The 25101-nt window shown below is 41.7% G+C and overlaps 1 protein-coding gene across 1 annotated transcript in view; it reads right to left on the bottom strand.

Annotated features, from left to right (window-relative positions):
* Window positions 1–4889: 4889 nt before the first annotated feature.
* Window positions 4890–25101, bottom strand: part of LOC135547572 (unconventional myosin-Ib-like) — a 146889-nt gene continuing 126677 nt past the window's right edge. The window contains 14 exon segments of the mRNA XM_064976687.1: window positions 4890–7629; window positions 7814–7944; window positions 8254–8406; window positions 16421–16553; window positions 16755–16861; window positions 17123–17257; window positions 17578–17652; window positions 18443–18529; window positions 19636–19722; window positions 22474–22560; window positions 22945–23031; window positions 23124–23192; window positions 23716–23865; window positions 24809–24902. Of these exon segments, the coding sequence (XP_064832759.1) occupies window positions 7497–7629; window positions 7814–7944; window positions 8254–8406; window positions 16421–16553; window positions 16755–16861; window positions 17123–17257; window positions 17578–17652; window positions 18443–18529; window positions 19636–19722; window positions 22474–22560; window positions 22945–23031; window positions 23124–23192; window positions 23716–23865; window positions 24809–24902 (1528 nt within the window). The 3' untranslated portion in view covers window positions 4890–7496.

Raw genomic sequence — 25101 nt, 5'->3', positions numbered from 1 at the left:
CAATAAAATTTGACTGCCTATTGTGTATTGTCTGTCGGTGTGACAATGAGTTACTGTATCTTGGATAAAATGTTAAATTAATTGTTTAGCAAGTAAGATAATTGCTTTTTACATAGGCTTAGTGAAATAACTGTGCATCTTACCTAAAATGTAATTGCGAGACACTAGAGACATTAGCATATTCAATCTCTCCCTATCCTAGTCTGCTGTCCACACATGCTTCAAGATGTCTACCATTGTTCCCGTACCCAAGAAAGCAAAGGTAACTGAACAAAATGACTATCGCCCCATAGCACTCACTTCTGTCATCATGAAGTGCTCTGAGTGACTAGTCAAGGATCATATCACCTCTACCTTACCTGACACCCTAGACCCACTTCAATTTGCTTACAGCCCCAATAGATCCACAGACGATGCAACTGGCATCACACTTTACACTGCCCTATCCCATCTGGACAAGAGGAATACCTACGTAAGAATGCTGTTCATTCACTACAGCTTAGCATTCAACACCACAGTGTTGATCCTCAACACTGGGGACCCACAAGGGTGCGTGCTCAGCCCCCTCCTGTACTCCCTGTTCACCCATGACTGCGTGTCTACGAACGCCTCCAACTCAATCATTAAGTTTGCAGACGACACAACAGCAGTAGGCCTGATTACCAACAATGACGAGATAACCTACAGGAAGGAGTTGAGGTGCCTGGGAGTGTGGTGCCAGAAAAATAGCCTCTCACCCAACGTCAACAAAACAAAGGAGCTGATCGTTGATCGTGGAAACAGCAGAGTGGACGGGACCGCAGTGGAAAAGGTGGAAAGCTTCAAGTTCCTCGGCGTGTACACGGCGTACACATCACTGACAAACTGAAATGGTCCACCCAAACAGACAGTGTGGTGAAGAAGGTGCAACAGTACCTCTTCAACCTCAGGAGGCTGACGAAATTTGTCTTGGCACCTAAACCTTCACAAACCTTTACAGATGCACAATTAAGAGCATCCTGTCGGGCTGGATCACCACCTGGTATGGAAACTGCAATGCCCACAACCACAGGGCTCTCCAGAGGCTGGTGCAGTCTGCCCAACTGTTACTGTAATTTAATTATGCCAATGTGCTTTCATCAATTGAAAGCCCTTACTCTATTTTATGAGAATTTCTAAGATTTCTTGTTTGCATAAAATAGACGCAGACCAGTCTTTCAATAATAGGTAATTTATTCTCGGAGCGCGCTACCACTTTATCACATGCAGCAGTTTATATACAGATCATAACGTCATTTCATTGCTTTAACAGAATCCCCTCCTCTCGACCGGGACAAAGTAAGGTGAAAAGTTCATTCTAACTTACTAACACACTCCCAGATAACTTTTGACCCCTCAACATTATCGATCACCACTGAACTGACAGTTTTAATTAACAGAAAACCTAGGAATGCACTCACTGCCTTATCTAAAAACCCCAGAGCTAAGTTTCTGTAGTGTCAACCATAGGCTAACGACCTTATCTGTTTTCACAGTCCACAACCCATTTGTTTTATTCCTCGTTGGAATGGTGTTCATTAACTTTTTATTACTCCTTATCCATGTCACACAATCCCTTCTTATGAACTCACATTGTTAATCACTTATAAAACAGAGTATAAGTTTACTTAGTTACAATTCTATTTAAAATGGGGATATTGTTTATTCATTTATCCATAATAAATCCAACACCAACGCATCACCAGGGCAAACTACCTGCCCTCCAGGACACCTACAGCACCCAATATCACAGGAAGGCCAAATAGATCAGTAAGGACAACAACCACCCGAGCCACTGCTTGTTCACCCCGCTATCATCCAGAAGGCGAGGTCAGTACAGGTGCATCAAAGCTGGGACCGAGAGACTGAAAAACAGCTTCTATCTCAAGGCCATCAGACTGTTAAACAGCCACCACTAACATTGAGTGGCTGCTGCCAACACACTGACACTGACTCAACTCCAGCCACTTTAATAATGGGAATTGATGGGAAATTATGTAAATATATCACTAGCCACTTTAAACAATGCTACCTTATATAATGTTACTTACCCTACATTATTCTTCTCATATGCATACGTATATACTGTACTCTATATCATTGACTGTATCCTTATGTAATACATGTATCACTAGCCACTTTAACTATGCCACTTTGTTTACATACTCATCTCATATGTATATACTGTACTCGATACCATCTACTGTATCTTGCCTATGCTGCTCTGTACCATCACTCATTCATATATCCTTATGTACATATTCTTTATCCCCTTACACTGTGTATAAGACAGTAGTTTAGGAATTGTTAGTTAGATTACTTGTTGGTTATTACTGCATTGTCGGAACTAGAAGCACAAGCATTTCGCTACACTCGCATTAACAACTATCTTCAAACTCAGTGCCTCTTTGCTTGACATCATGGGGAAATAAAAAGAAATCAGCCAAGACCTCAGAAAATAAATTGGAGACCTCCACAAGTCTGATTCAGCCTTGTGAGCAATTTCCAAATGCCTCAAGGTACCACGTTCATTTGTACAAAGAATAGTACGCAAGTATAAACACCATGGGGCCACGCAACCATCATACCGCTCAGGAAGGAGACGCGTTCTGTCTCCTAGAGATGAACGTACTTGGGTGCGAAAAGTGCAAATCAATCCCAGAACAACAGCAAAGGACCTTGTGAAGATGCTGGAGGAAACAGGTACAAAAGTGTCTACATCCACAGTAAAATTAGTCATATATCGACATAACCTAAAAGGCCACTTAGCAAGGAAGAAGCCACTGCTCCAAAACCGCCATAAAAAACCCAGACTACGGTTTGCAACTACACATGGGGAAGAAGATCGTTCTTTTTGGAGAAATGTTCTCTGGTCTGATGAAAGAAAAATAGAACTGTTTGGCCATAATGACCATAGTTATGTTTGTAGGAAAAAAGGGAAGGCTTGCAAGCCGAAGAACACCATCCCAACCGTGAAACAAGGGGGTGGCAGCATCATGTTGTGGGGGTGCTTTGCTGCAGGAGGGACTGGTGCACTTCACAAAATAGATGGCATCACGAGGATGTAAAATTATGTGGATATATCGAAACAAAATCTCAAGTCAGGAAGTTAAAGCTTGGTCGCAAATTGGTCTTCCAAATGGACAATGACCCCAAGCATACTTCCAAAGTTGTGGCAAAATGGCTTAAGGACAACAAAGGCAAGGTATTGTAGTGGCCATCATAAAGCCCTGACCTCAATCCCATAGAAAATTTGTGGGCAGAACTGAAAAAGCGTGTGCGAACAAGGAGGCCGACAAACCTGACTCAGTTACACCAGCTGTCAGGAGGAATGGGCCAAAATTCACCCAACTTCTTGTGGGAAGCTTGTGGAAGGTTACCCGAAACATTTGACCCAAGTTAAACAATTTAAAGGCATTGTTACCAAATATTGATTGAGTGTATGTAAACTTCTGACCCACTGGGAATGTGATGAAAGAAATAAAACATGAAAGAAATCCTTCTCTCTCCCTTTATTCTGACATTTCACATTCTTAAAATAAAGTGGTGTTCCTAAATGACCCGAGAGAGGACAGGGCATTTTTACTAGGATTAAATGTCAGGAATTGTGAAAAACTGAGTTTAAATGTATTTGGCTAAGGTGTATGTAAAAATCCGACTTCAACTGTAGATATAAGAGGGATGACCTTTTCGATAAATCAATCTTTCCCATCACTAGGGTGAAACACAATACCGGAAGCCGATCTAAGATGGTACCAAGTTCCACTTGGTGGCGCCAGAGGATTCTGTAACTGAAATCTCCAAATACCTGAGGGTCACAACAGTATGTTAATTAACATCACTGATGTGATCATATTATGCAGGTGTTTAGATCAAAAAGTATTGGAACTCTGTGCAGACCACCAAACTCAAATTTACACTCAAGCAGGTGCTGCTTTAGTAAGGAAAAATGTGATGAATCAAACAAATGATTGCAATTGCGTTCATACATCATATTTGAATGTTGTGAGCTCTGATTTCTTATCCACCGTCAATCACGTTGCTACGTAACATGAGGTGATGCTTTGTCTGTTCTGTTCCTTGTTAGCCCCTCCCAGAGGGCTGGTTCTCTTCTCAGCAGGATACTAGGCCACACCTTCCTTTCCCAGCATCCAGAGGACTACAGGATGGTGGGAACTTGGACCGGGACAGCCCACAATTGTGGGCTATTTCTATCTGTGCACAATCTGTCGAGGGCTGTTCCTCAGGGGCCTCTTGCCGGCAGCCTCCCCAAGCCACGGAATTGAACCCAGAACAACTCTCCAGATGTGATGGAAAACATCTGGGTAGCTGCCTGGTCGGGTCGTCTTACATACAGGCCCTTCCGTTCTACCCCTTACTATCAGTGTACCAGGAGAGCTGAAAGAGAGAGGGTGGGACAAAGGGCCTCTCTCTCAGCTCATCTGATACACTACTGATGAATAGCATCTCAGACTCAGTCATTTGATCTAATGGATGAAGTGGCCGTAGGGTTTACAATGCCCCGTCCACTTTAAGTATTGTATGGTAGGTCTACTGTGGACGGTCAGATGTGAAAACACAATAGCAGGAGCTCTAGAGAGTTCAGAAAGATTATTACTTGAGTGTTGTGATGGATATACTGTGATGTACAGCTAATATGTTTGTGTGTATGCCTCAATGGTTAGTGGACGATGCCTGGTAAATGCTGATGACTGAAAAACATCTGTCTTGAAAGATCCTAAACTGAACTGATGAACATGTACAGACCATATGGGCTCTTCCAGTTCGAGTGATGTGGAGACTCAGATTTGTCAGTGGTATTGCCCATACGCTTCCACTCTTTCAAAACCAACACAATCAAAGTCAAAGTATTTATTGCATTTTTTTTTATTTAAAAAAAATTACTTGTAAATGTGTTACATTGAATAGTATTGAAACACTTCCATGTTCTTTCTGTCTTACATTAGGCACACGACAAGAATGCATACATCATTTTGCGTTTCTATTTTCATATTTAACTTCAAATATAAACAGAAGCGCGAGAGAGTTATTAACCTTGTAGCAAACTGCATTGAAATCTCAAACTGTACAGAACTGAACAGCAACAAACATCATTCGATTTTGCACAACATCCTCCCCATGCAAGGAAAAAACATTCCTCAAAGTCCACCTCTGGTTTTTCTGTGAAATTACAAAAACTTAAAATGAAAATACCCCAGCACGATCTATAGGAATGTGATCTAGTGCAGTTCGGCTGAGCTACAACCTCCACCACCAGAGAACCCAATTGTTTAACATTGAAGTCAACAGTCCAAACTCCCACGAAACCTCCTGATAAAGAATATCATATTATAATAGATGTCCAAATTTCAAAGATCAGGGACATTGGCTTGTGTGTGTATAAAGTATAGTCTGTGCACAGGTAGAGTAGACAATAAAGCGGTGATTGCTAGATTTCTGAAAAAAACTTCCCAAGAATGTACTATATGCCCATATGCACTCAAAAAACAGCTGGGGGAGTCCCAAGAAAAACACTGCATTTATTATTAGCCAGAATGGGGCTACAAAAAATTTAACTGCCTACATTGTGATGACAAAAACAGCATAGATATTTCTGCATCACAGCAATAAGAAAACAAGCATAAGGACACTATAATTTACCCCTACATGCTGGGTCTACGTCTTAGCTTATGTATAGCTGATGTGTATGATAGTCAGTGAGTGAGTGTTTCTCTCAACAGCATGTGCTTGAGAAACGTCTGTCAGAGTGTAGGACTTAATATTGTGTTCCGTCTGTCGACATGCTGCGTCCTTTTACTAATTCACTCAGGCCAAAGGGAGGAGGAATGCTTCAGATGGTGTAGCCTAGCCTAGGGCAGCCTTCCAGGCAAATAGCGAATTTCCCTTACATTTCACACAAGAGGGCAAATGAAAAATAGCAGCCGCGTGGCTCTAAAAAGATTGACCAGCCTTAAATCTGGGAATCTAGGATAGTCATCTGGGCCCAGTTTTTCACAAGTTATCTATTTGGATTTCGCCTATCGGCTAAGTAGAAACACATAGAAATAGAATGAATAGAACGGATGAGTGATTGAATTGGGACTTCAATTCAATTTCAATGCATTTCATCCTTCCCATAGGCAAAATAGAGATAAATAACTTTTAAAAACTGGGCATAGGGTAGGCTTGGGAACCCTGGGGTCCATCTCACTTCCTGTGGTGGTTGGAAACTTCCTGACAATTCTAACAACTTCCTGTCCATCCGACTGATCACAAGCCTTCATAAGGGGCATAGGGGAGGTCCTTGTGCACCAAACCAATGAACCACTGAATTATTGTCTGCGTAATGACATTTATAAGGATATGGATCTACACTGTTCAATTACACATTGAAAAAGGTAACGGTTTAGAATAATTATTTGAACATACATGTATATTGAGTAAAGCTTAGAGAAGACATGTACTTTGAGGACAACTGAAAAGTGAGGAAATGAATATTGATCACGTGTAGTGTGTTATCAAATAAAGTCTTGTTCCTGCTTGATTAAGTCCCCCTTAAAAAGGTTTTGTGGCATTTACTTCATGATAAACTGAATTTAGGGACCATTCACCTTTTTGGTTTTCACTTTGTCCAAGACCTGATTAGATGACAACACTGATACATGTAACACGTCGTGGCACCACACAGAGAAGGGAGTTGCTATGGATACTAAGTGGTTAACGATATATCATTTGACAACTGTTGATTCTTCTACTTGACCACCCACTGTACAGTCAGCTGTGTAGGTGTCAGCAAAGCACAACAAACAGAAACAACCCAGCCAATATTCAGCCTGATATTTTTCTCATTTTAACTCACCCGAGTGAAAATAAAACATATTTTTTTTACTTTTTTTTTTTACTTTCAGAGAACATTTTAGAGCAACCCTGAAAGCTTTCTGGTCATCGTTGGTCTATAGAGTTTCCATTTCAGAGCTCAAACAGAAAAAATTATCCGATGGCCTGGAAGCTCGTTCAGGGGTGTGACTTGTCAATACTTTCTTTCTTTGCCCCTTTTTAGCGATCACTGAATATGGGTACGGCTTGGCAATGATGGCTTTGATACCACACCACAAAGACTGCAGATTAGCTCCCCCAAGCTCAACAATCTTTATCATCATCTGACTGGAGATATCTTATGCTCCATTGACAAGAGGAGTGCACTTCTTTCCTTCCTTCACCCACCACCAACTTTAAAAACAATACAAGTAAAACAAAGTATCATCTTTCTCTCTCTCTTATAACCTTATCGTCATGCGATCTTGAGAGTCTTTCACTCTCTACCAAAAGTGGCAGCACTATTACATTTTACAGTGATGTAATGACTCTGAAGATAACAACAAAAAGTAGTGTAAATTGCACAGTCATTGGGGGTGGGGCTGGATTTAGGTTTGATGGTGAACTGTCATGAAAACCCTATCAGTGACGTTGTGTCGTCTCTATGGCGATGATGGCACAGACACCTCCAGTAGGCGGTTGTTCTTGCGCTTGCAGGCAGCACTGGTGCCGTTCTTAGGCCCCCCCTGGATGAACTTGACACACACCTTGTCCTGCTTGAACTGAACGAGGAACCTGCCAGGGAGACAATGAGGAAGGAGGATTAGAAACGTCCTCTGACATCACTTCCTGGGATTTAACTAGCCTGATCCTAGATCTGTTTGTGAAAACATGATAATAACTGTAGCAGTTGCCAAGACATCGCAAACACTTGACGAAGAGAAACAAAAACAGCACTGCAATGTAAAGTCTCTCTTACTCGTCTGAGATATCAATGTTGATTTGGTCCTTGTCTGCAGCGGTGGTCCATGTGCGGTGGAGTTTGGTGATGATCTCAATAAGATGCTCACTGTTTAGCAGGAAGTCACCTTTGGCAGCTGAAGCAGAGCCCTATGGGTTAAACACACAGAGAAGAGTGTTAGTAATTTCAAAGTTAATATGCCTACCCAATCTTTCCATGATTAGCACCTTACTGTTACATTAAAAGTTAAAAAACAGAACTTTAGTATTACAACTAGATATACAGCAGGTAAAACTGGTTGATTAGAATCAGTTTGCAACCAGTTGATATGCAGCAAGCAAAGCAGGTTCAAGCAGGTTCATTTCAACCAGCTTTACCAGCTGGTTAGTTAGCTAGGTGGATGTCCATGTGTAAGTGCATCCCAGTGCAGATGGAGTAATGCTCCCTGCCTCCATCACCTCTTTGAGCTTGAGGGCGAAGAAGCCGTCACTCTGAGTGCTGACCGACACGCTGGTGAGGTCTGGCAGCGGCACGCTGGCCTTCACCTGGCCTGTCTTCTGGTCAGCTAAGACAAAGTTGTTTTTGGTCAGCAAGAAGAGCCTTGGTGACCCCTGTAAAAACGAGAGGCTAGGTTTAAAACCCTAAGAATTTGACAACACTTTATTTTACGGTACAGAAATGGTTATTTACCAAGAAAATGCATGGTAAAATCATAATAAAGTAATAACTAAAACCTATAAACACCTTTATCATAAAAATAGCATTTATTCTTGGTGATAGTGGTATAAAACAATAGGTAGGCTGTATCTGTAAAACATATGTTTTCCTACTGTAAAGTATAGCTACAGAAATCCTCTTAAAATATAGAATTGACTGATGAGTTTGGGCCATATGAACTGTAATAAGGTCCTGTTCAGGCCTGTCAGACTGTTGACCCCCTCAGGCTTCAGGCAAAGGTGACAGATTTTTCTGAGGCAAGGTAAAATCAAATCAATGTTTATTGGCCACAAAATACGTGTGCCCTTGGGCTGTAGTGGTCACAAAATTGTCAGCCGGTGATTGTTAAGCAAATAACTGGTCGGTCTCACAGTAATTTATCATTAATTAACATAAACACATTTAGCATCTCCTGAGTTCCACACATGCAAGCCAATTTAAAAGGTCTAATGCATCCATATAATATAGCCTACACCGTCACAATAAATCCATTATTTATTTTAGGTCTAAAGAAGCATGATTTGAAGAAAATGTCTATTTTAGTAGAAAATAATAGCATACTCGGACTTGTCCTTATGTTAGGTCCTGATATGGCTATGCCAAATGGCTGTGGGCTACATTCGTTAATTTAGTAGACAAGATGTACTTATAATTCCGTGGCATTATTTTATATTATTTTATTAGTATGAAGAATACAATTGAACAAAGCTGAATAAAATATAAATATTTCCTCCAAACGATTTGAAGGAGTCCACACTATTCTGTTTAGAGCGGTTAACAAAGAAATAGGTACCCCATTATGCTTAATTTAGAGTTATTGTAGAACAACTTTAGTTGTTCTACAAACTTCAGGCAATATTTTGATTTTCAATACATTACAAGGCTGCATCCAGGCTGTATCACAACCGGCCGTGATTAGGAGTCCCATAGGGCGGTGGCACAATTGGCCCAGCGTCGTCCGGGTTTGGCCAGTGTAGGCCGTCATTGTAAATAAGAATTTGTTCTTAACTGACTTGCCTCGTTAAATAAAGGTTAATGATGATTTGAAAAAAAGTTGCTTGAAAAGGCATGAGCGCTGCTTGTTTTTTGCGCAGGCTGTACAAACTCCAATAGTCTCTCATTCACAACCTGACAAGCACTTAAAAGTGAAGACAGACATACAACTTACGTGTGGCCCTTGTACAATTCCAAGGCGCATATTGAAGACATTGGAAGAACTGTCCGCATTTACCTTTTGTCAGCCAAACAGATGAGTAGGCCTAACGAACAACAAAAGCACTAGCCTATGTCAATCTACAACCCCCATAGTAAAAAAGTTGATCTATCCCATTTTGTGCCAGAAAGATATATTCCAAACAGTCTGCGACAGTTATGAGATGAAATCGATCTCAAATGAATACAACCACTTGCATCAAAAACCATGTTTATGCAATGTGGCTGACGCAACAGATCACAACCTTCAGCTTAAAATGTTGGTCAACTATTAGGCTATTTCTTCACATTATAGGCGCAGCAATGCACACATGGTACTAGGCTATAAGAGCAAATGTTCTATTAGCAGGAAAACACCATTATCAAAAGTGACCACAAATGCAATTATGCATGTAAATGCTTTAATTATAAAAGGTGCATTTTTATGGTGAAAATGTTCTTCCCCAAAGTTGAAACTCATGTGCTGTTTATGTATATCGGTTAGGCTCTACACCCCTTGTAAAGTGGATTAATGTCTTTACATTTTAAAGACTTTTTTTTGGCCACTTTAGTTAAACATTAGTAAAACATAGGCCTATGGGGCCAGGCTACATGAGGTGTGTGACTATGATTTGAAAAAGTACAAAAACAAGGCATAGTTTCTTATGCTGGGCATCATTCACAAGTGACAATATATAATTCACAAGTGATAAGCTAATATTTTCACCCATCAAACTATTCTTGATTTAATCTGGTCTTTACAGATACCAAATAATATATGTGGTATTTATTTTGATTTAGAAATGAACCAGTATTATGCACTTGTATTGAAACAGGGGCAGCGGGGGAAAATACCTACTCTATGCACTTAAATAGCGAATGGAGGACACTTTTCCCAGTGGTTCATTTTCATGCCAGCCAGGTAGGCAATACTCCTGCTGTAAATATAAGCAATGTGTTTAAAATTAGGAATGTTGAGAAAAATATAGTAGGCATAGACTATAGAAAGACTATAGAAAGACTATAGAAAGCTGATGGGATCTTTTTATTTATTTTCTTAACAGCCATCACTTGGTTTTCTCCCGCAATTGCATAGCATATAGAAAATGTTGTTCAACATATGATTAGATTTTCGAATACATTTGCATTGATGTCAGAGTGATTATAGGGACAATAGAGTGCCGAGTACTAGGTAGTTAGCAAGTTTGGTAAGCTACTAATGACCAGCACCAGCGCTTGGAGAAGCCTAATTACCGTGACTAAATGGTCATGTGTAATTTGACTGCCTTCATGACAGCCGGTGTGGCGGTAATACGGTTATCGCAGCTGCAGTGAAATGCTTATGTCTCTAGCGCCCACAACACAGCAATCCAAAAAATTACCGGAGCGCCAAGTCTAGGACCAAAAGGCTCCTTAATACCTTCTACCCCCAAGCCATAAGACTGCTGAACAATTAATAAAATGGCCACCGGATTATTACATTGACCCCCTCCTCCCATTTGTTTTGTACACCGCTGCTAATCACTGTTTATTATCTATGCATAGTCACTTCACACCTACCTACATGTACAAATTGCCTCGAACCTGTACCCCCGCACACTGACTCGGTGCTGGTACCCACTGTATATAGCCTCGTTATTGTTATGTAATTGTGTTACTTTTTATTATTTTTTTTACTTTAGTCTACTTGGTAAATATTTTCTTAACTCTTCTTGCACTGCACTGTTTTTTTATTATTTATTATTATTATTTTTTAACCTTTATTTAACCAGGCAACCTGTACTCAATGCACTTGTTGATAATGAAATCACAAAATGCATTCAGTAACATGAAAAATTTGGGGTAGGTGCAACATAAGACAACAATGACAATGGTTTAAGTGAGATAACTAACTGGTGTTTCCAAGTGGCCACACAACTCTACAAAGTGTGCACAGTTCCAAAGTAATTTCAATGCACTTGAAGACTCTTCTTTGAGTCATACAACTATAGGTTGCTTTTTTGAGCTCTCCTAGCTGTGCTGTTGCAGAACTAGAGCAAGCAGACTTGTAGTTGTTTTCTATTTGTCATGCACAGCATTCAAGTTCAGAATGGCTGTCAGTTGAAACCCATACAGAGCTGTGAAGAAACTCTGAGCTCTGACACGTATAGCATCTTACTGCACAGTCATTGCATTCCAATTTATGCACTCACCAGTTTCCAAATCTGTAATTGGCAACCCGTATATGGGTATGAGTGTAAGGGCTACGACACAACAGAATGAGCAATGAGTCCAGAATATAAATATACACTCAGTGGCCAGTTTATTATGTACACCCATCTATTATTAGGTCGGACCCCACTTTGCCTCCAGAACAGGCAGAATTCCTTGGGGCATGGATTCTACATGGTGTGGCGTTCAAACATTACTCAATTGGTATCAAGGGAGCTAGTGTGTGCCAGGAAAACAAACCCCACACCATTACACCACCAGCCTGTACCATTTACACCAGGCTAGATGGGGCCATGGACTCATGCTGCTTACGCCAAATCCTGATTCTGCCATCAGCATGACGCAATAGGAACTGGGATTCATCGGACCAGGTGATGTTTTTCTACTCCTTAATTGTCCAGTGTTGGTGATCGTGTGGTCACTGGAGCCGTTTCTTCTCGCTTTTAGCTGATAGGAGTGGAACCCGGAGTGGTCGTCTGCTACAATAGCCCATCCTTGACATGTACTGATGAGTTATAAGTTCCAAGATGCCATTCTGCGCCATTATTTGGCTGTTACCTTGTATGATTCTTGCCATTCTCCTTCAACCTCTCATTAATGAGTTGTTTTCGCCCACAGGATGGCCGCTGACTGAACTTTTTATTTGTCGCACCATTCTCTGTAGACACTGTTGTGCATGAAAAGCCAAGGATGCCAGCAGTTTCGGAGATACTGGATCTGCCGCGCCTGGCACCGATGATCATACCACTCTCAAAGTCGCATAGGTCACTCATTTTGCCCACGTTCAATAAAACAGTAATTTAATGCCTCGACGTCGGTCTGCCTGCTTCATATAGCAAGCCACGGCCACATGACTCACTGTGTGTAGGAGCAAGCCATTTTCATTAATGGGGTGGAGAACCTAATAAACGGGCCACTGAGTGTAGTGTGTTTATGAATATTGTGCATAGACAGTAATTGAATAGCAAATGTACTGTTTGTACAGCAGTAGTCATGGCTAGAATACAGTATATACACATGCAGTGCCCCCGGAAAGCATTCATACCCCTTGACTTATTCTACATTGTATTACAGCCGTAATTCAAAATGGAATAAACAGATTTTTCTCTCTCACCAATCTACACACAATACCTCATATTAATGGCAACGTGAAAACATGTTTTTAGAAATGTTTGCATTTGAAAAAAATATAGAAAGATCTAATTTCCATACGTTTCCACACAAGTTAATACTTTGTAAAAGCCCCTTTGACAGCAGTTACAGCTCTGAGTCTTAATGGGCAAGTTTCTAAGAGCTTTCCACACCTGGATTGAGCAACATTTGCCCATTATACTTTTCAATTCTTAACTTCTTCGATATAGGGGGAGCTCTTTTAATTTTTGGATAAAAAAACGTTCCCGTTTTAAACAAGATATTTTGTCACGAAAAGATGCTCGACTATGCATATAATTGACAGCTTTGGAAAGAAAACACTGACGTTTCCAAAACTGCAAAGATATTGTCTGTGAGTGCCACAGAACTAATGCTACAGGCGAAACCAAGATGAAATTTCATACAAGAAGTGCCCCAGATTTTGAATGCGCTGTGTTCCAATGTCTCCTTATATGGCTGTGAATGCGCAAGGAATGAGCCTACACTTTCTGTCATTTCCCCAAGGTGTCTGCAGCATTGTGACGTATTTGTAGGCATATCATTGGAAGATTGACCATAAGAGACTACATTTACCAGGTGTCCGCTTGGTGTCCTCCGTCGAAATTATTGTGCATTATTATCTCCAGCTGCGTGCATTTTTCCATTTGGTTCAGAGGAGAAAGGCAACTGCCATGAATGATTTATCATCGAATAGATATGTGAAAAACTCCTTGAGGATTGATTCTAAACAATGTTTGCCATGTTTCTGTCGATATTATGGAGTTAATTTGGAAAAAGGTTTGGTGTTTTTTTTTCTTAACCAAACGTGATGAACAAAACGGAGCGATTTTTCCTACACAAATAATCTTTTTGGAAAAACTGAACATTTGCTATCTAACTGAGAGTCTCCTCATTGAAAACATCCAAAGTTCTTCAAAGGTAAATGATTTTATTTGAATGCTTTTCTTGTTTTTTTGTGAAAATGTTGCCTGCTGAATGCTAGGCTTAATGCTATGCTAGCTATCAATACTCTTACACAAATGCTTGTGTAGCTATGGTTGAAAAGCATATTTTGAAAATCTGAGATGACAGTGTTGTTAACAAAAGGCTAAGCTTGTGAGCCAATATATTTATTTAATTTGCGATTTTCATGAATAGTTAACGTTGCGTTTTGGTAATGAGCTTGAGGCTATGATTACGCTCCCGGATACGGGATTGCTCGACGCAAGAAGTTAAAGCTCCGTCAAATTGGTTGTTGATCATTGCTGGACAACCATTTTCAGGTCTTGCCATAGATTTTCAAGTAGATTGAAGTCTAAACTGTAACTCGGCCAAAAACATTCACTGATGGTAAGCAACTCCAGTGTAGTTTTGGCCTTGTGTTTAAGGTTATTGTCCTGCTGAAAGGGGACTTCATTTCCTAGTGGCTTGTGGAAAGTAGATAACCAGATTTGACTCTGGGATTTTGACTCTGATTAGCTCCACTCACTTTATTTTTCATCTCGAAAAACTCCACAGTAGTTAATGATTACAAGCATACCCATAACATGATGCAGCCACCATTATACTTGAAAATAGAGAGAGCTGTACTCAGTAATGTGTTATGTTTGGGGCAAATCCAAAACTTCATATTTCCACATGTAAACTCAGCAAAAAAAGAAATGTCCTCTCATTGCGATTTTTTTCAACAAACTTAACATGTGCAAATATTTGTATGAATATAACAAGATTCAACAACTAAGACAATCTGATCAAGTTACACAGAAACTGAATAATGTGTCCCTGAACAAAGAGGAGGGGGGGTCAAAATCAAATGTAACAGTCAGTATCTGATGTGCCACCAGCTGAATTAAGTACTGCAGTGCATCTCCTCCTCATGGACTGCACCAGGTTTGCCAGTTCTTCCTGTGAGAGGTTACCCTACTCTTCCACCAAGGCACATGCAAGTTCCTGGACATTTCTGGGGGGAATGGCCTTAACCTCCACCCTCCGATCCAACAGGTCCCAGACGTGCTAAATGGGATTGAGATCTGGGCTCTTTGCTGGCCTTGGCAGAACACTGACATTCCTGTCTTGCAGGAAATCACGCACAGAACGAGCAGTATGGCTGGTGGCATTGTCAGGCTGGAGGGTCATGTAAGGATGAGCCTGCAGGAAGGGTACCACATGATGTCTTCCCTGTAACGGACAGCGTTGAGAATGACAACAAGCTCAGTCCAATGATGCTGTGACACCGTCCCAGAACATAACGGACCCTCCACCTCCAAATTGATCCCTCTCCAGAGTACAGGCCTCAGTGTAACGCTCATTCCTTCAACGATAAACATGAATCCGGGTATCACCCTTGTTGAAACAAAACCACGACTCGTCAGTGAAGAGTATTTTTTGCCAATCCTGTCTGGTCCAGCAACGGTGGGTTCGTGCTCATAGGTGACGTTGTTGCCGGTGATGTCTGGTGAGGACCTGCCTTACAACAGGCTTACAAGCCCTCAGTCCAGCCTCGCTCAGCCTATTGCTGACAGTCTGAGCACTGATTGAGAGACTGTGCGTTTCTGGTGTAACTCCGGCAGTTGTTGTTGCCATCCTGTACCTGTCCCGCGTGTGTGATGTTTGGATGTACCGATCCTGTGCAGATGTTGTTACACGTGGTCTGCCACTGCAAGGACGATCAACTGTCTGTTCTGTGTTCCTGTAGCGCAGTCTTAGGCATCTCAGTACGGACATTGCAATTTTTTGCCCTGGCCACATCTGCAGTCCTCATGCCTCCTTGCAGCATGCCTAAGGTATGTTCACGCAGATGAGCAGGGACCCTGGGCATCTTTCTTTGTGTTTTTCAGAGTCAGTAGAAAGGCCTCTTTAGTGGCCTAAATTTCCATAACTGTGACCTTAATTGCCTACCGTCTGTAAGCTGTTAGTGTCTTAACGACCGTTCCACAGGTGCATGTTCATTAATAGTTGATGGTTCATTGAACAAGAATGGGAAACTGTGTTTTAAACCCTTTAAAATGAGGATCTGTGAAGTAACTTGGATTTTTACGAATTCTCTTTGAAAGACTTTGTCCTGAAAAGGGGACGTTTCTTTTTTTTCTGAGTTTATTTGCAGTATTAGTTTAGTTTATTGCCTTGTTGCAAACAGGATGCATGTTTTAGAATATTTTTATTCTGTACAGGCTTCCTTCCTTTCACTCTGCTAGTATTGTGGAGTAACTTCCATGTTGTTGAGCCATCCTCTGTTTTCTCCTATCACAGCCATTAAACTCTGTTTTAAAGTCATCATTGGCCTCAGTATTGAATTTGTCGATCTGATTTTGCAGATGTAATGTACTTGTCGATCTGGTTTTGCTGAGGTAAGGTCATTTTGAGAAAGGTACTTGCCTTGCCGTTGGCCCGGTTTATCTTGTTCACCACGTCAGCCAGTAGCACCTTCTCCTCCACAGCACTGTTCAGCTTCTGGTACTTAGGGTTCTTATGGATCTCTAGATAGTCTCCTTTGAAAGGCTGGCTCACGCTGAAACAATAATAATGCATGCATTTTATATAGCACTTTCCATGGACCGAAGGACACAACAGAGAGGAACCCGCAACAATGCATAGACTATACTCAGAGGATTTCGTTTGCCAGATTCACTGCTTGGAACATTAGCTTACAACTTTAGCTTTACATCAAACATGATGTAATGTATTAATCAAAAATGATGATATGATATACCTGCTGGGGTACAGAGCCTTTTTGTTCTTGAATATCTCACTGGCCTCCAGTTTCTCCTCGTACACAGCCTTCTTCTCCTCTGTGAACTGGCCCCGGTGCTTCTTGCACTGATCATTCAAAATACACATATTTCACTGGGAAGTTTGTTATATTGATGTCCCCCGTACTGTAAACTATAAAGCCAGAGTGCAACACTGGTTATACATCCGTACAACCAGTTTACAACCAGGTTGTAATCTGGTTATAATGGCATCATATTGACCAGATTTGCACGCTGGGTAGTGTCATATACTATTTGACTCTTATAATAACCTGTAGGATCTGTGATGACCACTTGAAAGAACTGCCAAAGGTAATAACTAACTGACCCTCCAGAGGTGGAAGATCCTCCTGAGCTCAGTGTGAGCTCCCTCCAGGAAGCTGTAAGGCTGGGCCGACCAGGTGTTGTCTATGGGTGACATGGAGGGCACGGTAGTCTTCAGACCCAGGAAGTACTTCTGCATCTGAAGGTAGACCGGCATATATTCAATACCTTCCATTCAGACTTGGATTACTGTTAAAATTCAGGAACATATAGAACTGGTTTCCCGGGCAAAGATTAAGCCTTGTCCGGGAAACATGTTCAATGGAGATTCTCCATATAAATGACTTTTTAATGCAGGACTAGGCTTAATCTGTGTCTGGGAAAACATCCCCTTAGTGATTCAAACTAACACTGTCCATCAGTGCTTAAAAGGGATGGACAGCTTCTTCATGCTAGCCTGGTCCCAGATCTGTGTCATCTTACCAACTCGAACCAGCTTACATTCACGCTCCCACTTACGATTCTCTGGATGATAAAGCAGTATATCTTCTTGCCAGCGTTGGCCCTAAAGAACTTCCTGTACTCCCGGCGAACCTATAAACAAGGAGACAACTGATGATCATCACCATAGTGATCTGATTTGAGGCATGACATCACAACAACACTGATTGACATGACACTAGAACAGGGCTATCCAACACTATTCCTGGGGAGATGTCCTCCTGTAGGTTTTCACTCCAACCCCAGTTTTAATTAAACCAATGAATCTTATCAAGGGTTGTAGAAGAAATCTACAGTAAGGAAGGTTGGAGAACCCTGCACTAGAACAGGCAGATGTGGTTAGTTAAACAATGCACCCAACGTACAAAGTCATGAAATATTATATCTAAACTGTTGAGCACTCAACTCAACTTTAATCATAAATGGGATTTTCTCCCAAATGGTTTTGCTGAAATGAGATTTAAAACACACTGATTGGAGTCAGTTAATCGTTAACAGGTTCGGAGAGCTGCTCTGTGATGTGCAAAGGTGACGTGCACATTGTGCAGTCAATTAATGAGAGGATTGGGGTCACTCAGACTACAATAATACTGGTGAAAAGGAAGCGATAATGGAGTAGATATAGCATCAGACAAAGAGGAAGAAGGAGAAGAAGGAGAGGCTAGGCAGGGCAGGGTGTGGCTGGAGGGTAGGCGGGAGTGGCTGGAAGTTAGAAAGTAGTGGCTGGAAGGTAGGAAGTAGTGGCTGGAAGGTAGGAGGGAGTGGCTGGAGGGAGTGGCTGGAGGGTAGGAGGGAGTGGCTGGAGGGTAGGAGGGAGTGGCTGGAGGGTAGGAGGGAGTGGCTGGAGGGTAGGAGGGAGTGGCTGGGCAGAGGGCAGGTATACCTGGAGTCCCCGCCAGTAGGCCCAAATGACGGCGACGGCGTGCTTACGCCTGGCCTCCTCCTTCAGGCACCTTAGCTCCCTGCGTGCCTGTCAGGAAGAAGGAAGGAACGAGTGGGAAGAAAATTGTTAAAATATGGGAATAATAAGAGACTGATATGGAAGAGGAGATGCTGCCTTGTGTGGGAACACACATCACACAAGAGCCCGGTCTAGTTAAGAGCCTGAAGATAATTTAACCCACTATGGGAAGAATGCAATTATCATGAAATAGACAACAGTATTATTAAATGTCTATGTACTGTACATCTATATTAGCAATAACTTTTTTGATTGAAACAGATGGCTGTGTTGGGCATGAGCAAAGTACAAAGTTCAAAGTTCACTAGTCAGTCAGCAGGTTTCTCCAAGGTTCCATACACTGCACACTGAAAACAAATGAATCACTGCAAGCCTCAAGGAATCAGCAAGCAAAGAGTCACAGCATGCAAAAGGTGAGGCTTGGGCCTCAGGGAGGAATAGAAACACCACATCCCCAAACATCCTGACCTTTGATAACAAAGGAGGAGAAATCAATGCCAGGATAGCTGAGTGTGTTGGTGGTTTGGGGTAGGGCAGGCACAGGGTCTATTCAAGGTTCCAGAAACTGTGTGTGTGTGTGTGATGCCCCTCCTCCCCCGATTTGAGTCTGGATCAGCTATAATCCATCAGGCTGCATAGCAAAGAGGCTTAAGTGACTATCTTTACCACACCCCTCCCCCATCCATCCCTCGTGCCTAGGCCTGTCCATTATCTACCAGAGCCAAGGGTCACCAGACCTCCAACCATCTATTTCTAGATCTTTTCCATTAAACCATTCAAGGTTAGCTAACAGCACCTAGTTGGGCTGAGAGAGCCAGAAGGGGGGCTTAGGGGACTTGTTCCATTCCAGTAGGTTAGGTGACTTTCCCCCCCATTTCAATTCTGTTTAGGCATGCGATGGGACATAGGATGAGGGTTTGTATGGCACCTTTTCATGCAATATAGACAGGATGGGTGGTGGTAATGGGGAGGATAGCTAGAGACCTTTCGGGGTCTGTTTAGCTAATGCAGGGGTCTGGCATCGGTCTGGGTTTATTGATGGCGAAATGGGGAAATGGCAGGTGAGCGGCGGGATATGGATGGATATTGCCGACGACAGGCTGCTTTCCAAATACCTTGGTCCCCTGCCAGCCAGCCCAAATGACAGACACAGCGTGCTTTTCTCGCGCCTCCTTCTTTAGAAACCGCAGTTCTCGCCGAGCCTGGGGAAGTGGTGGGGTTTATGGTTTGTGTTTTGGAAAGAATATACCCGTTGGGATGGGTGTTGGTAGCAATAAGAAGCAGACAGAATGTGTAGCCTAGCCCACAATGAAGTAGCAGAAAGATTAAGGCAATGAAGGATAACATTAACTACTCTTTAGAGCTTATGACTGAGTGATAGGAATTAGCACAAAGTCCAGGTTTCCCTGATGTAGACAGAAGTTAATTGTATCTAATATCAAATATATTGATGAAAACTTTGTGACAACTGTGTATGGCTATTTGATAACACATTAGAACTTGGCATGGTCTGTTTTAGTAGAACAGCTCACATAAATTACTGACGCCACTCTGATTCAGTGGAAGTATTGTGGGCTTTTCCCAGGATAAGACACGAGATCTACCAATTTGATGGGCCAATTAGTCGAGTGTGTCGGTCATGTAACAGACTTGATAAATGTGTCAATAAAAGGCATTTGATGATTATCTGGTCAGTTTGTCCATAAAGCCTTTAGATAAGATGTTGCTGAGATACAAAATAGTGTCAGAGGTCTTCCAAAGAAAGCAGTATTGTGTCATCAGTTGACTGCATCCCGTGGTTAAAGGCCCATCAAATATGACATGTTGTGCATGGACCGTTTTATAGGATTATATGTGGCCTCTAAAGCAAAGAATGTCACGCTAAATTGATAAAGTGCGATTGGTAGCATAGGTGCCATGTTGATAAGGGCCTAGGTTATGAACGGTGGCTCTCTATTGTGATATCTAGCAGATAGAATACAGTCCAATCTCAGCATGGTCTATTCTCAGAACTAATGCATCAAAGTGAACACATGATACCCATTTTGATTATCTAATGCAGCCTACTGTACATCAAGTCTCTCACATAGTAAGAGATTACAGCGGAATGCAATGACAAACTTCATCAAGAAAACAACAGACCAAGACAATAGTGGGTGGTGGCACTTTCTGTTGTTCCTAAGGGAAGGAAGTAAGGAAGGTTCCATTGCAGTAAAAAAAAACAGAGGCTGCTAGCACAGAGAGGTTAATAGTTTAAAGTAGAGGTTGACCGATTAATAGGCAGGGCCGATATCAAGATTTCATAACAATCGGTAATCAGCCTTTTTGGATGCCGATTATATTGCAATCGAGGAAACTGCGTGGCAGGCTGACCACCTGTTACACGAGTGCAGTATCAAAAGGACCTTGTGGCTGCAATGAGCCAAGGTAAGTTGCTAGCTAGCATTAAACTTATCTTATAAAAAACGTTACCTACACATAGTTTTTGATATTACTAGGTTAACTAGCGTGTCCTGCGTTGCACATAATCAATGCAGTGCCTGTTAATTTATCATCGAATCACAGCCTACTTCAACTTTGCCAAATGGGTGATGATTTAACAAAAGCGCATTTGCAAAAAAAGCACATTTGTTGCACAAATGTACCTACCCATAAACATCAATGCCTTTCTTAAAATCAACACACAAGTATATTTCTTTAAAACTGCATATTTAGTTAAAATAAATGTATATTAGCAGGCAATATTAACTAGGGAAATTGGGTCACATCCCTTGCGTTCAGTGCAAACAGAGTCAGGGTATATGCAACAGTTTGGGCCGCCTGGCCTGTTGCGAGCTGTGTTTCTTCCTAACAAAGACCATAATTAATTTGACAGAATATTACATAATTATGACATAACATTGAAGGTTGTGCAATGCAACAGAAATATTTAGAATTAGGGTTGCCACCCGTTTGACAAAATACGGAATGGTTCCGTATTTCACTGAAATAAACGTTTTGTTTTTGAAATGATAGTTTCCGGATTTGACCATATTAAAAGACTAAAGGCTCGCATTTCTGTGTGTTTATTATAATTAAGTCTATGATTTGATATTTGATAGAGCAGTCTGACTGAGCGGTGGCAGCAGCAGGCTCGTAAGCATTCATTCAAACAGCACTTTACTGCATTTGCCAGCAGCTCTTAGCAATGCTTGAAGCACAGTGCTGTTTATGACTTCAAGCCTATCAACTCCCGAGAATAGTCTGGCAATACTAAAGTGCCTATAAGAACATCCTATAGTCAAAGGTAAATTAAATAGTCGACGTGTCATTATTCCTATAGTAACTACAACCTAAAACTTCTTAACTGGGAATATTAAAGAACTCGGAATATTGAACCACCAGCTTTCATATGTTCTCATGTTCTGAGCAAGGAACTTAAAAGTTAGCTTTTTTACATGGCACATATTGCACTTGTACTTTCTTCTCCAACACTCTTTTTGCATTATTTAAACCAAATTGGACAACTTTCATCATTTATTTGAGACTATATATAATTTATTTATGTATTATATTAAGTTAAAATAAAAGGGTTCATTGTTCATTCAGTATTTTTGTAATTGTCATTATTACAAATATATATATAAAAATCGTCCGATTAATCTGTATCGTTTTTTTTGGGGTCCACCAATAAATCGGTACTGGCGTTGAAAAATCATAAAATCGGTCGACCTCTAGTTTAAATGGGTAAAAATATGTTACTGGGTAACCCTTTCAACAACCTCCAAAATGACACCTAATAAAGGGAAAATAAAACATGAGTTACAAACAATGGTAGACAAGGGGCAACATTAGTGGACCATGGGACAACAGAGGGATGAGGAGGAGCCATGTCAGTTTCAAGGGGAGGGGCGGGACATGGGGGATGACGGACAGCTGGGACGGCAAAACACGATGGCAGCAGACTTAAATACCTTGGTCCCCTGCCAGTATGCCCATATGACAGACACGGCATGCTTATTCCGTGCCTCCGTCTTTAGGCGCCGCAGCTCCATCCGGGCCTGGGGGTGGCCAGGAGGGTGGAAGGATAGAGGGAGCAGGGAGGGAAGAGTGAGATGAGGGAAGAATTAGAGGGGGAAGAGAGTGAAAAATAGTGATAAAAAGCAGCGGTCATAAGATCAGCCAGCAGAAGATGACTAGAGGGGAAAAAGCTGTGGAATTGCTCGAGTTTAGCTTTTAGTATAGCTGGGAGACCTGAGCAGAGCCATGTCTTAAAATACTGTATTTCCCTACCTGGCTCTGTCACAGACAAATCTTGTAAAAGCAAAAAGTCAGTGGATGCCCATAATCAGTAGTCCATCAATTTTCTTCCCAATATCTTCATTCTACACATCTTTACATTGTCTAATTGTTATGTTGCCATTAGGTAGTGTTTGAGCCAGTACCTGAGTCCCGTGCCAGTACGCTGCAATGGTAGTCACGGCCTCCTTGCATCTCTTCTCGTATTTCAGCTGTCGCAAGATCTTGCGGGCCTGGAGAAAAACAATTTGTTTAAAAACATACCTTTATAAAAGAAAAATATGCATTCTTATAGTGTTTGACTAGCATGCTGACATAGACATACCTTCCACCCTCTGGTGAAGGACTGCATCACTAGTGTAGCGCTCTTGATCTTCTCATATTTCTTTTGTTGCTGAAACAGGACAAGGCAAAAAACACTGAGCTCAATAGACAAGTAAATTTGAACTTCAGTAATCTAAAATCTATAGCTAGCATAATACAGATGTGGGAACTTAATTTGACCGCCCTGTTGCATGACATTTCCTGAATAGTAGGAAATGTAAACTTGTAGTGTATTCAAGTTTTAAAAAGGCTTCTAAAGTTTGTAATTTCCACTTAAAATGCAGACTTAATTTGTCCTAAGTAGAAATGTATCAACCCACATAAAAATGTCCATTAATTATGATCCACACAATAATTCACATTTCCTGTTACTGCAGTGTTATTTTCCTGCTGTGAGAAACTGGTTAAATGAAGAACCTACACCTGTACAACAGCTCCAGAAATGAATAGGAGAGGAATCATGATTCTCTTCCTGCCTTTCCCCTACTGATTCTGAGAATCATCCAAACGAAAATTTCTGGAAAACCTGGGGACTTTGGGAAAGTTGAAGTTGTGTGTGCCTGCATGTCCATAGTTGAGACAAGCTAACTCACTGCATATCTGCGGTACCAGGCTGCTACCACCACCTGGCTTTTCTTCAGCAGGAGGAAGTGAGTACGACACTTCCACCCCCGGTAGATCTTCTGGATCAGGGTGGCCAGGTCCTCCAGACACGCCCTTCTCCTCTCCTCCAGGGTGAACAGCTGGGGACACAGGAAGAGTGTGGGCATCAATAGGGTGATAGGAACATCAACATGTACTATGATACTAGGGACGCCAGCATAGTCTGTACAATTTAGGAATGAGCGGACATGTTCAATGAGACAGGATGCCATTTTGGAACAATATTGTGTGGTTTTGGAAGCGGCACAAGATCTTGAGATTGATAAGGGGCTTCTATATGTGCCCAAACATTCCCTCCACCTCAGACAGATCTCGGGGATGGGAGTTCAGTGACCTAGACTAGATCCCACCCTACCACCAGCCTGACTGAACCTTCACTGTACAGCTGAGAGATGGAGATGCCTAGCTAATCTGGTAAGGTGGTTCAGTAGATCAAAGATAAGGACAAACCCCTTTGAGATCAGGCTTTGTTTAGGCTGGCTCCTGGACTGACTAAAGAGTATGTTGTTCCACCCACCACTGCAGTTTCTAAAAGCCCATGATGCTATGGAGACTCGGCCTAAATGTTCCTTTTTTTCCCACATGCTCCTATCTGAGCCGCTGTATAATGGATAAGTGAAGCCATGTGTTCTCAGAATGTTCCATAATGTTGGTTAAGCGTCGTAATTAGTAGAGAGGGGCATGACTTCCTTCTTCTAGAAGCCTTTTAACTCAGGTCAAACATGAGAGCATCAGCCAACTGGATTCTGGCATTAGTCTATCTGTACATGAATACATCAGTCTCCTCACATTTATGATCTATGGCTACATCTTCTGTACTAATTAAACTGGACAAATGCCAGGTACAGAGCATGCTGCCCTTTCCAAGGTTAAGGGTTACCGCCAAGGATGTGACTTATGTTATAATTTTTTATTTTTTATTTAAACAATCATGTAGTACTATTAATACTATCCAACACAGTAAGAGGGTCCAGATCAACTGGGTGTGTCTCTGCAATATCATGTTATATCATGTCATGCTACCGTTCTGGGGTTCCTGATGAAGATTTTGGAGCGTCCGTAGGCAAACTCCTCAGCTGGAACAGAACAGTCTGTCAGCAGCACCTCCACTCCATCCCTACAAGGAGACAGAGGTACAGCTCTTGACTATTCTGTTACGACCCTTCTCTTAACTAGTTAGACATGTGTCATGTACATGATTAAAGGTACAACATGGGGACAGGTATGATGAAGAGGAAAGGACAAAAGATAGGGGACTAAAGGGAGAGACAGACCGAGGGAGAGGAAGAGACAGAGGGTAGATGGATTGGATAAGG

This window comes from Oncorhynchus masou, chromosome 10 (assembly GCF_036934945.1).
Source record: "Oncorhynchus masou masou isolate Uvic2021 chromosome 10, UVic_Omas_1.1, whole genome shotgun sequence".
Lineage (NCBI taxonomy): Eukaryota > Metazoa > Chordata > Actinopteri > Salmoniformes > Salmonidae > Oncorhynchus > Oncorhynchus masou.
The sequence above is the reverse complement of the archived record's forward strand: the minus strand, read 5'-3'. Positions and strand labels throughout refer to the sequence as shown.